General features: G+C 50.1%; 1 protein-coding gene across 1 annotated transcript in view; it reads right to left on the reverse strand.

Moving 5' to 3' along the window:
* Window positions 1–3,413: 3,413 nt before the first annotated feature.
* The window catches only part of GTF2IRD1 (GTF2I repeat domain containing 1), a gene marked incomplete at both ends in the record, with an annotated part of 63,378 nt that continues 53,787 nt past the window's right edge, over window positions 3,414–13,004 (reverse strand). Inside the window, 5 exons of the mRNA XM_084249735.1 lie at window positions 3,414–3,482; window positions 4,229–4,365; window positions 6,406–6,443; window positions 6,944–7,136; window positions 8,857–8,934. Coding sequence (XP_084105861.1) covers window positions 3,414–3,482; window positions 4,229–4,365; window positions 6,406–6,443; window positions 6,944–7,136; window positions 8,857–8,934 — 515 coding nt within the window. The remainder of the gene's footprint in view (window positions 3,483–4,228; window positions 4,366–6,405; window positions 6,444–6,943; window positions 7,137–8,856; window positions 8,935–13,004) is intronic.

Consider the following 13,004-nt stretch of genomic DNA (forward strand, 5'->3'; position numbering starts at 1 on the left):
CTACAGGCACACACAGAAGGTTAATAAAAAGTTTAACATAAAAGCTTTATTTACAAGGGAAAAGGAAATAAGGAAAATGTACAACTCAGGGAGAAAATAGGGAAATAAAGTCTTTCAATGCGTCCTACCCGATCCGACGACCTGGAAACCCAAAGTCACTCTCAGAGCTGGCCAGACGCTGCTAGCTGGTGGAGAGCCAAAATGGGGGACCCCCCAAAGCCCACGTGTCTGTCTTTATACTCACTTGGCTTCTTAACCCCACCCTCAGGTCCCAGCCACCTTCCCTTTGGTGGTGATGGGATTTGGAGTTCCCAGTGTCTTTGGCTTTGGCCTGGGGTGGGGGTGGAGTCCACAAAGCCTGTATGGAATTAGCTTTAGGACATCCTTTTCCCGCCTAACAGAAGTAAGTCGGGCATGGAGGCGTGAGGGTTTGGTGCACCAACCCACTTAACTGCACGCGTGCCTTTGTCCTAGGGACAAGTCCCTTCCACCTGAGCAAATAAGAAGAGATGGAGCAAACAGAAGAGATGGAGGGGCTCTGCAGGCTGCAGCGCCAGAGGACCAGGGTTCCCGTGGCCCAGGTTACTGCCCCTTCCCGCATGGCCTTGACGCGGGGCAGACCCGCAGGCCCCGTTTTGCGCACGCATATCCCGGGCTCCGCGCTCCTCGCGCCCTCCCCGGCGGGCCCCCTGGCAGGAGCCACTTCCGCCGCCGACCGCAGATCTGAGCAGCAGGGGCGGGGGTGGCCGGGCCGGTCTAGACGATCTGCTGGAAGGCGCCAGTCGGCCGCCAGGCTGGCTGTGGGGGCGCCAGGTGGGCCGGTGCCCCAGGCCGGCCGCCTCTCAGTGCGCAGTGGCCGAGGAAAGGGGACAGAACCGAGGGATGAGATGCAGGGGAGGGGGACAGACCTGGAGGAGCCTAGAACGCTGGGCCAAGAAGTTTGCACTCAGCATTGCAAAAAAGCAGTGAAGTTTCAGTACAGAGAGCCACGGGAGTAGGTCGGGAGTAGGTCGGGGCCGGGGAGGGAGGGAGGGAGGGAAAGAGAGAAGGAGGGGGTGGACTCCAGGAGGCAGGGCGGACAGAAGGCCAGGTGGCAGCTGCAGGGCCGTCTTGGGTTTCATAGTCAGTTTCTGCCTTGAGGGTGGTCAATGTAGGGAATCCTGGCCCCCCTGATTCTGGAGAGAAAAAGATCCCTCGCAGGGCAGGGCTGGCTTGAGGAGGGATTGGAGGGCTCTGGTGGGTCCTGGGGACACTGGGATGTCAGGGGAGGTGGTGGCACTGCTAGGGACATCCTTCCCCACCAACGGCACCAGCAGAGAGAAGAATAGTTTGGGCTGGGCGTGCCAAGCTTGTGGTTTCTGGCTTCTTGCATCTTTCCAGGAAGCAGAGTCTGGAAGGCTGGGACAGAGCCTTCCCTCCCAGCTCTGGGCACTGGAGCTGACCCAGACAGAGGGTTGGCAGAAGCTCCTGGACTGTTTGGATGGTGTATCCAGCTGACTCAGGAGGCAGTGCCTCTAAGTCATAGGCCTCGCTCTGGATCTTGGCTGATCCTGCAGTCACCCTGACCCCTCCACTCCCCAGCACTCCCCATCCAATTGACCTCCAAGTCCTGCTGGCTGACCTCCTTGTTAATTCTCCACCTGGCTCCAAACGTGGCCAGCTCTGGCTAAAACAACTGCAAGAGCTCCCCATGTGGTCTTCCAGCTTCTCCACCGTCTTCTAATGGTTCTTCACTAAAGGAAGGCAGATCCTTCCAAAACTGCAGACCCATTTGTGGTTCTCATTCCCCTCCCCTCACCCCTTACTAGAGATTGCCTTTGTCCTAGGGACAATTCCCTTCCACCTGAGCAAATAAGAAAAACAATGCAGATAGTCTGAGTGCACAGCTGGGCAAGCAGAACCTAGGCTGCATTTCTGACCCCACTTACCCCTTCAGGTCAGTACCATACATACCCCTCTACCTCCCCACTAGCCAACCTCCTAGTGTCCTCTTCTTGTTCCTGTAACACTGGAGTTCTCAGTCTAGCCTCCCTGCCTTTGCACATGTACCCTGCCCTTCTAAAACACCATCTTTCCCCTCCCCTCCCTGCTCTGTCCTGCCAACCCCAATTTGCTCTTCAGGTCTCAGCTTCTAAAACCCTTTCCTGATCCTGCACTAGGTGAGGTGGCCCTGCCTTACGCTCCCAGGGCACCCTGCTCTTCCTTGGCAGGACGTCTATCCCAGGGCACACCTAGACAGGTGTGCCACCAGGAATGAATGAGTGAATTGATGAGTAGCTGTCACCTTTCTACATGCCCCCAAATGGTCTTTCTGAGATAGCTTGGACCCATCATTCAGGTACCCTGGGCTCAATCAAAAATCTGCCCGCTCTAAGAAATCCTTGGCCAAGAGTATATTAGCATTAACGTTGTTCCAGTATATACTCTTATCAACAGCACATAAAACTATCTATTATACTGAGACTTTAACAACATTTAACTCTGAATGAATTAAGAATGATTATGATGGATGAAAAAGTATATCTACAAAAGTGTTGCTTTAGTTACATTTCCTTGGTTTCCACTGAGCTTGTACAGCATCTCATAGGCTTATTATAGATGCAAATTATTTCTTTCCTTATAAATTCTCCATTAACAAATTTTGGTTCTTTTCCTTATTGAGTCATAAGATACTAACTTGCATGTTATGTATGTTGGAAAAATATTTTCTCCCAGTCTGTTATTCACCTTTTACAAGAAATTTTAAAGTTGTGTTTATTTACCTCTATGAATGTTTTCTTTTTGTCTCCTGGGTTTTGTGTTTTACAGAGTTGTATCTCTTTCTGCATAGCTTAACAACAACAACAAAAAAAACCATACACCCTTTCAGATCCAACCAAAAGCCTCTTCTCCAAATGCCTTCCCTACAGCCATGTAGAGTCTATGCTTGAGTATCACACTCAACACTTTCGACTTCGCCTGAGTTATGGGGGCCAAGAGGGCCCCCAACATGGAATCCTGGAGGCCAGGGAGGGGTTTCTGGCATTTTGCCTTCCGTGCATGGCCCCAGCAGCAGAAAAGTGAGTGAAATCTGCACCCAGACACCAGGGCCTAGGGGTCAGGGACACCATCTCTGCTCTGGCAAGGAAGGAGAAGCCTTGGGGGACCACCTGAGCTCGTCTTCCTGACCGTGTTCCTGGAGATGGCTCGCCAGCCGCAATTCCAAAAGAACATGCAACAGTTAGGAGGAAAGGCAACGCTTTTTTTTTTTTTTTTTTTTTTTTACTTATTTAAAAAGGCCTTGGTGGCAGGAATATAGTGTAAAAATCATTGGAAAAACTAAAAGGCATTGATACATATCCGAATATACACTTTGTACATAAATTACATATCCTTTAGTCTTTCTGAGTGAGGTCCTGATTCAGCACTGAGGTCTAGTAATTCAGAGGTCCCGGGAGCTGCACGTTTAGGCCAGCATAGTCCACCATGTACATTGGCCATTGCTAGAAAGAGGGGGACAAACAAATGGCTGGGTTAGGACACCAAGTGATGAGGAAAGAACACCAGAACACTTAGCTCTGCTTCCTTTGCTACTATGTATTTTGAGGCTGCTGAAGGCCCAGGAGGGAATGTGACCCAGGCAAGGTCAGGCAGTTTGCCTGTGGCCATGAGGCGGGGCTGAAGCCTTCTGACCTATTCCCACCTGTATCCTTGGGCTAATCATGTAGATGGGATTGGAGGACCCAAGTGAGGGCTGGCTCAGAACAGGTGGATACCTCACAAACTCAGGATCCTCCAAGTCTCGTGCTCCAAAGAACCTGTCCCTGTGTCTCAGGGTGTAAGGAGCTGGTGACACTCTGTGGGTGCTCTTATACCTAGGTGGGGGGAAAGGCAAGACTGGGCTTTTGGATTCTCTAAGAAGAGGTACAGGTGAGGAGAGCACCCGAGGTGAGCACAGAGCCTGATTCTGACTGCTCAGGAACCAGGAGTCTGCTCTGGCCCCGCTTAGGACTGTGGAGGGTTCCTTTCCTCTCTGGCTGGCCCATCTACCCAGTGGGGTTGGGGCTTCTTGCTCGGGCGCCTGTGGGTAGGGCAGGCAGATGTGTCTGCAGCCCCCACATTCTAGAATCCCACTCAGAACCCGTGTCTCCCAGCCCATAAAAGCCTGCTCCCAAAGTAGATGACCACGGCCAACGTGGGGCAAAGACCATAGAAAAGAGTGGCCAGGTGCCGATCTATGCAATTTTACCACGAGAGAGAGCTGGTTGGTTGATGCCACGGACTCCGGGTTAGAGGACGAGGAAGAGGAAGACGAGGAGGAAGAGGAGACCGAGTTCCCTTCAGAGACCCGCTTCCTCTTGCGCTTGGGAATGCTGCTGTCTTTGGCTGGTGGGAGAAAAGGTTGCTGACACCGGAGGCCAGGGCCCTTGTGTCCTGACTTCCCGACACTCCTGGAGAAGGCCTTTGCTTTCAGGGCTCACGTCCCCTTCCCAGCCTTCAAAGCTCAGGACCCACGAGGCCCACCAATAGCTGATACCCATCTCTCCAGCTTTCTTTCTAACCAGGCCCTGCAGCCTCCTTTCCTGCTCACCTACCTACCTCTGCTAACTCAAGACCCTCATCACCCAGGTACCCTTCCTCAGCAGGCTCACTGCAGGTCCAGATCCTCTTATAACTTCCCTGGGCCATCTAGTTTGTGAGGATCCCTCCTCCCTAGAAGTCCCAGAGACCCCAGGGTCTTGCATCTCTTGGTGAGTTTGGCCTCCTGAACCATGCACATTTGGGCCTGGGGAAAATCACTCAATGGCCCTGAAACTTCATTCACTGAGTGAAATGTAAGATCCTAAGGGTTGCCCCATTAGATAATGTACCTGACACCCAGGAAATACTCCAGAAACTGAGAACTGATATATTGCTGCTACTGTTATTGCCAATGTATGATGACTTTGACCTGACAATAACAGTTCGCAGGCACAACCAGTGGACAGGCAGTGTCCCAGTGGGAAGAAACTGGTTTAGAGTCAGAAATACCAAGCCAAACTCCACTGCTGCCACTTAATAGCTGTGTTACCCGGGGCAAACTGATGACCCTCTCTGAGCCAAATGGGGAAAACAGTGTAATGTGAGGCTCAATGATTATGTACATGAAATGAGCCAGTATGATGCCCAGCACAGAGCAGGACTCGGAGGTGTTTTATTGCTGCAGGATTAAATTGATACGAATATATAATATGTACAAAAAAAGATCTGCAACTGTGTGCTACATAAGCAGGGTTCTGATTTGACTGAGTGGACAGGCTACTGAGTAGCTTGCCTAACACTGCTCACCAGAAGGGCCTTAATTACAGTGTAATAGCAGGCTGGGCCCAGGCAGGCCACAATCCAGCTGGTAAAGAAAAACAGAGCCTGGGGGTTTGTGATGTTATAAACAGAGACCCTGGGAAACAGAGGCAGGAGGAGTGCAGGCTGGGAGACAGAGAAGACAGTGGTGGAGGGTCCACCTGAAAAAGAAGTCAGAAGTGCTGATGTAGTGCTGTGGCCAACCTGGAGCCTCCCTGAGACCTTCAAGATGTCCAGTGCTTCTCTGCCCTTGACTTGTCAGAAGGTTCCAAACCTCGCCACCTCCCTATCCTGAGATCTACTGACACACCTGACCTTGTGGGTACAGGATAGAAGCCCCCAGATGTGGAGTTTCAGGTGATTCTGGACTCCGCTTGAGTTGGGGCCTCAAGTCTCAATCTGGGTGGGTGGCCTGGCTGAGTCCCGTCACCATCCCACCACACTGGGGCCTGTGGTCCCACTCATTCTGTGGCCTTGGCAACACCCTTCTTCTCTCTGGGCCTCCCTTTCCCAGCTGTGCAATGAGAGGTGGGGCTAGATCAGTATCGATTAATCAGAGGTTGATTAATCAGAGGTGTACCTCCCAATCATCCCAGGGTGCACACACCCGTAAGTCCTATCAAACACTTCTCAATCAGAGCCATCAAACCACATGGTCTGTCAAGTTCCTGCCAACCTAATGGTTCCAAAAGACCAGAGACTGGTGCAGGTGTGTGCCCTGCAAACACAAGCAGAATCCAGGGGGGCTCAGCCAGTCTTGGCCAGTACTTGCTCCCTCACCCCTTCCCAGGTGGCTACTATGATCCTATCTGGTGTCCCCTCCTCCTAGCTCCAGCCTGCCCCCCCATCCTCTCCCTGATCTGATGTGCTCAGCATTGCTGTGGCAGGGCCCCCTCTGAAGAACCCCACAGCCTTCCTGGGGCCTTCTGGAGACACTGGCCCTGCAGATGGAGATCTCAGGCTCCTTTGCAGATGTAGTAGGAGGAAGAGCTATACTTTTCTCCAGGTGGTCAGTCATCCAATTCGTGTCCACCAGTTTTGCACCCCAAGAGGTAGAAGGGTAGCCTCTTTTAGCCTCCCACTTACCTGGCACCTTGGCGTCATTGCAGATTTCTGCAAAAGGTCTGAAAAAGAAAGAAATCAGATGGCAGTTAGAAAACAAGGTTTCCTCTCCTCCTTACATGCTCCCTGAATACAAGCAGTATCTCTAGTAAGATGAGATATTGCTGCTGGAGCATGAGTCAAGTAAGACCCTGATGAAAATAATCAGCATCCCAATCAGAGCAGGTGATGACCTGGAGTTTCAGTGCTGTGCCAGGCAATGCCTCCAGAACCCTGAAATATATTCCTGCGCTTTAAGCCTCCAGGCTGTGGCATTCTGTTATCGCAGTGTGAACAGATGAGGAGACCCGGGTCTGGATCCCTGCTGACCCACTGTGACTCACACTGTCCCTCCTCTTACTCTGGGTCATTTCATCTTTAAGGGGAGAGGAATGGCAAGCTAGCCCATGTCTGGGGTTCTGCAAGTGTCACCCCCACTCCAGGCTGGGTCTGCTCTGGGGATGCCTGAAGGCCAACAGCACCCTCCCCTGACATCCCTTCCCCCCCAGCTGGGAGCACTCACTGGAGTTGGTTGATGATGACCATGCGGACATGTTCCCGGGCCTTCAGGATCTTCTCCAGCCGGTGGATGTCATATGTGTTGGGGTTGCGGAAAGGGATATCATCGGGCAGGCCTGTGACCTCCACGGCGTCTGGGCTGTCCCGGATCAGTTTGTAAGGGACCAGCACAGGCCGGTTCAGGCCCAGGGCCTCACCTAGAGGGAGAGTCAAAGACAATCCCTGTTAAAAGTCAAGCCATGTGGGAAAAGGGCTAGAATCTGGCACGCCCAGCTCAGTAGCCGCCATACTCAGAGAGTTTAGAAGTCACACATGTACCTCGTCTCTTTTTATCTGATTAGTAAAATCAAAAATCTAACAGCCAAGGCTGATGATGAGACACGTACCCTCCTACAGCCATGGTGCAAGGACTGGGTATGAGCACACACCTAGCATTGACCAAGGAGGACTTGATGTCTGCTTGCAACCCACGACTATTATGTCAGAGAAGGTTAAGAAAGTCCTAGTTAGGGTTGTTCTTTTTTTTTTTTTTTTTTTGATGGCTGAAATGATATATGTTTGGGATGTATTTTAAAGTACTGAAAAATCAAAGTCAGTGTGTGGAAATGGCTTGAATAGGATTAGCAAAATGATGATCATCATAGAAGCTGGTTTTGGGGTCATTCTTTCATGCTCCCTGCTATTGCATATGATTGAAAATTGATTCCAAAATAAAAAGCAAAAATGACAATGCCATAAACACCAGCACAGTCACTTCCCACCGCTCTTGAAATGAAACCTGAATTCTTCTTCCTGGCCTGCCCAGTACTCCCCACTAATCAGAGCCTCCCCCACCTGCTGGCTCATTTCCCTAGTCCCCCAGCTGCTCCCTCCACCTGGGGATTGTTTTCTCTTTCTTGACATTCAAGTCTCAGCTAAAAATCATGCCCTCTTCTGAAGGGCTTTCCTGTTCACAGATCCAGAGACCTGGCACCACCCCTGCTTTCCTTATCACATGACTGCATTTACTTCTTTTCCTTATCACTCTCTGAAATCCTCCCCCGCAAAAAAAAAAATTACTTTCTGTCTCCTCTGCTACAATGCAAACTGTAGATGATAATACTAAATTCATCAGAGATAAAACGCAATGTCTGTAGAGCACTTAGGTCAGTCTGGCTCTCAATGATCTAGAAAGTGCTCAGTCAATTGTAGGTATATCATTATAGTTGTCCCGACTGGGGCTCTGCACTGGCACCCTGGGACTTGGGCTCTGCACTGGCAGCCTGGATGCCTTCATCTAGCCCACGTCCATCTCCCTCAGTAGACTAATCTGAGCCCTGACTTGTTCTGGAATCTGCAAGGTCACATGCATGTTGGGGAAGCTGGACTCTGCAGGGACAAGTCCAGGGCTGTGAGCCTGGGCCTGGGGAGTACCACAACTGACTGCGGCTGGTCGTGGTATGCACACCCCAGATGGAGGGTTCTTTCCTTTCTTTTTTTTTAAAGATTTATTTATTTATTTATACAAGCACTGGGTACAGTCAGAAGCGCGGGAGGGTGAGAGAATTCACCAGAGCCAGAGCGGGGAACAGAACAGGCAGTCTGATGAAACACACTGCTGAGGGGAGCAGCGGGTGGCAGGAGAGGCCTGAGCCCATATGGGACCCTCACTGACGGCCGGGGATCGAACCGAGGCTGCAGGCAGCTTTGCAGCCCAGCGCTCAACCGCAGCGCCACCAGGGGAGGCCCCGGTTCTTTCCTTTCTTGGACAGGGAGAATAAGAGAGCTGCTGCCACCAGTCATGGGCTGAGCAACTGTGACCAGGGAGCAGGCAGGCCAGCTGGGCAACTGGAGGCCAGGCTGGCTGCAGAGGTGGGAGGGGCAGGCAAGGAGGGCTGGTGCCAGGACTCTGCCCCAGGACTCGGCTCAGGCACTGACCGTATTTCTCATTGAAGAGCTCCTTCACCTGCTCCCGGAGGATCACCTTTTCCCCTAGTCTGTTGGCATCATCTTCATCTGCAAGAGGAAGATAAGGGGAGTGAGTTCTGCAGAGGCTCAGCCACTGGACTTCTGTGTGGCATCCCTCACCTGCTAGAGCTTTCTCCCCAAGCCCTGCCCCACCCTACCCCCTGGCTGCCCTGGCCTCAGTTGTCTGTGTAGCAATCCACCTGTCCGTCCATCCCACATTCACTAGCAGGCACAGAGCATCCCGAGGAAAGGGAGCCAGGGACTCTCCCCACACCATCACAGCACCCTCCCAGAAGTGTGACAGGGACACCTACCAAGTGACATGGGGCACACGTGAGGATGCCCACCCCTATCTGTTCAAGTCTGGGGAGACCCACGAAAGGGAGGAGGTTTTCTCCCCTCCAGCCCCCAATCTGGCCTGTTTCATTCCAAAACTAATTCTTCACAAAAAAATTGAACACTTTTCCTCCAAATTAAAAATAGAGGTGGGTAGAAAGCCAAAAGCTGCTATAGGGAATGTAGGTAACCCTTCTGAGCCCTGAAGCTGAGCTGGAGAATCCCATGATGCACCTGGCCCAGAGTGTGTCTCCTGGGGAAGCAGGTGTGTAAGTGGTTCTCAGAAGGCAGGTCGGGGTGTGGGATGGATGGGGTGGGGTTGGGGAAAGATACCTTGGCTCAAGGGCTGGCCCATGTCCTACCACCACAGGGTGAGAAGTCATGGTATGCTGGATGGGGTAGAAGCACAGGCGGTACCTGGGTAGACTGAGGTGATGGGTCTAGAAGCGGGTACAGTCCCCCTGCAAGGTCTTTAGTGGGCTGGCATGATTGTGCTGACCATCAGGAACTCACCCTGGCTACTTGTACTGTTCTGAAAGGGAGTACCTCAGTCTACCCTGAGATAGCAAACCTATTCTGGGGGAGCGGCTGAGCTTCCCTGAATCCAGTCTGCCTGTAGAGGACATCGAGAGTTGCAAATATTTCAGAATGTTCTCCATTTGGAAATGCCATAGTTAGGGCTCAACATGGAGTGAGTGTGTGTGTGTGTGTGTGTGTGTGTGTGTGTCCTCAATGTACCTACTTAAAAGACTACATAAAGCAGGGCAGTAGGGAGTACCCAGCATCCACGGCAGGGAAGGCCCCTGATCCGGTAGAAGGCAAGTTAATCTTGATTCTAATCCTAACGCTGTGTGATGTTTGAAAAGATATGACTCTCTGGGCCTCAGTTTCCACAGCCCTGGGAAAGGGATGGCTGTGCTATAGTGGGGTGAGGCCCTCAAGTGGGAATCCTGACCTGCTGGGAGGATCCAGAGCTTTCACATATAAAAAAGTTCAAGGCCTCTTGCCATCAAAGTCAAGTTGTTGATGTTATTAACTAGATTAAGGCCTCAATTATCTTGGAATCTCATATGAGATTTTTACATATGAGAATCTTCCAGATAATGAAGTTTGTTCTCTTAAATTACCTCGGTTTGTCTGACCTATTTTGGGTAGGATATTTTCTCAAATGCATCAAGTACCCTTTTCTCATTAAGAACCTGGTAGTGGGGAAGGTCATCCTCATGACCCAACCATCCAGAAAGTGCTGCTGAGCCTGCTCTGCCAGGACAGCAGTGACCTGCTACTACTGTGCTGGACCCCACAGGCCCATTCTGACGGTCTTTGTTCTGCCTCTTCTTGCTTATTCTAGTTTTTCAGTTTCCCCCATCTCTCTATTGTCTGCCCCAGCAGCTCTCATCTCGCTGCTTCTAATCTGCTGTCTTGTAGGAGGATTAACTGAATTTTGCCCAGGGGGAAAGAAAGCAACCAAGTTTATTAAATCGCAGCCCTGCTCTGTACACAATTTTAACCCAATTGGCTCGGGGTGATGCTTGGGGTGGCCCCACAGCCCTCTCCTGGGGCAAAGTACAAGAACCTTGAACAGCCTTGGCCTTTTCCCACCTAGTTGGATGTCTGCCGCTCAAGTATGTTGCTAATCATGATCATAAACAGCACAGAGGCAGCCAGCAGCAAGGAAGGGCCCCTTAGAGGGCAGGAACTGATCTGTGAGGTAAGGTGAATAAATATTCCTCTGCTCCATTCTCCAGGGCTGCTGCGGAGCCCCTCCTTCTGCCAGGCCTGGGCTGGGAGTGCAGACATAATGCAGACCCTGAAGATCATAGAGGGGGAGATATCTATGGTGTCCCCACCATGAGGAAGAGCTGCCTCATGAAGCAGCAGGGGCCACTGAAGTGGGGAATCAGTCACGCCCCTGCCTCTGCAGCTTGCACAATGCCCCCTTTTCCTGGCACCAGTTTCATCAAGATAAGAAGGTGCATTAATTTAACCCCTTCTTGGAACTACACATAGCTGCAGTGGGAATCCTATCGCCTCTGTCTTACAGACAGAGACACTGAAGCTGGGAGAAGGATGGCCATGCTGCAGTGGGGGGAGTTCGTGCCCAGGCCAATGATCTCACGTACCCATGAGAAAGCTTTGTGCAGTGCAAACAAAACATATTTCAGAGTGATAATGGTCCTCTTAGTGAGAGCAAAACCAAGGAAACAACACAAATGATCAAAGACAGGAGGACAGATGAATCAATCCTGTTAGTCTCTGAGTGATTAACAATTGAGAAATTAGTCATCAAGCGGATTTCGTTGTTGTGCAAACATCACGGAGTGTAATTACACACACCTAGATAGGATAGCCTACTCTGGACTCAGCTGTATAAGGAGACCACGCTCCTACATGCAACCTGTCATTGACAGAAATGCCATTATGAGCGCATGACCCTCATACAATGGAATATTATAGAGCAGTGAAAACTGAAGCTCAGCTACACATTTTAACACCATGTTACATAATGCTGAATGACAGAAGAAAGTCCCACACTTGATACAATAGGATGTTATACTTACAAAAATTAAAAAAAAAAAACCCACATCAAAAAACAAACAATTTCGGTTTAGGCAAATATTACATACAAACAGTCATTAAAAAAAAAATCTACCTCTGAACAACAATCCTATTCTGGGGGAGAAGAGCTATAAAAGACATTTTGGAGAATGTGAATATAGACTGTACATTAGATGATAGGGAGTTATTATGTTTAATGAGCATTGTAATAGTATTGTGGATATGTAAAAGAATGACATTGTTCTGAGGAGATGTGGGAGATGTGTGTTAAAATATTTAGGCGTGAAGAGACAAGATGTCTGCAACTTACTTCAAATGGAGAAAGAGAGAGAGAGAGAGAAATAAATGGGGCGGGGTGTGTGCGTGCGTAAGAGAGACAGAGACAGAAGGAAACTTGGCAAAATGTTAAGAATTAATGAGTCCACAGAAAGGATATGCAGGTAGTCATTATACTATTCTTTCATTTTTTTCCTGCAGTTTTAAGATTTTAGAGGGAAAAGCCAAGAGAACAATATATATGAAATTCAGATTATTTGTTCTGGGGAGAGAGGGGGAGGCAATGAAGAAAGAACATGGGTGCGTGGGTGTCACTGGTGCTGCTCCAGCTCTGAGTGGGGGTGGGGGAGCTCACGAGCATTCATTATAGTGTTTATTGACAAGTGAACAAACAAGCAAGAGGCACTATGACTGAAAGATTAAAAATAAATGAATATCAAGCACAGTGTGGAACCCTCGATTGGACCCTGGAACACAAGGAGGACACCAGTGAAGAGCTGATCAAATGTGAATAGTCTGAAGTTCAGTTAATTGTATTGGATCAGGGCCTCCCTGGTGGTGCAGGGGTTAAAGAAACAGCACTATCAAGCTACCTCCAGCCATTGTGACATGAGTTCGATCCCCAGCCAGGGAGCTGAACCACATGGCACAGCAGACCTCTCCTGTCTGCCCTGCTGCTCCCCTCAGCAGTGTTTCAGTAGCTCCGCCAGTTCGGCTCCTCACTCTGTCTCTGGTGAATCCTCTTACCCCACCCACTCTGGCCTACACTCCAGTTCTTGTATGCATAAATAAATAAACCTTAAAAAAATTGTACTGGATAAATCCACTTTAATTTCTGAGTGCTGACACATGTGTCATGGTTATGTCAGACATTAACATCCTGCATGGGTGAAGAATATTTGGGAACTGTATGATATTTGTCATTCTTTATAAATTAAAAAGGTATG

This window comes from Talpa europaea (genome assembly GCF_964194135.1).
Source record: "Talpa europaea genome assembly, chromosome: 12".
Lineage (NCBI taxonomy): Eukaryota > Metazoa > Chordata > Mammalia > Eulipotyphla > Talpidae > Talpa > Talpa europaea.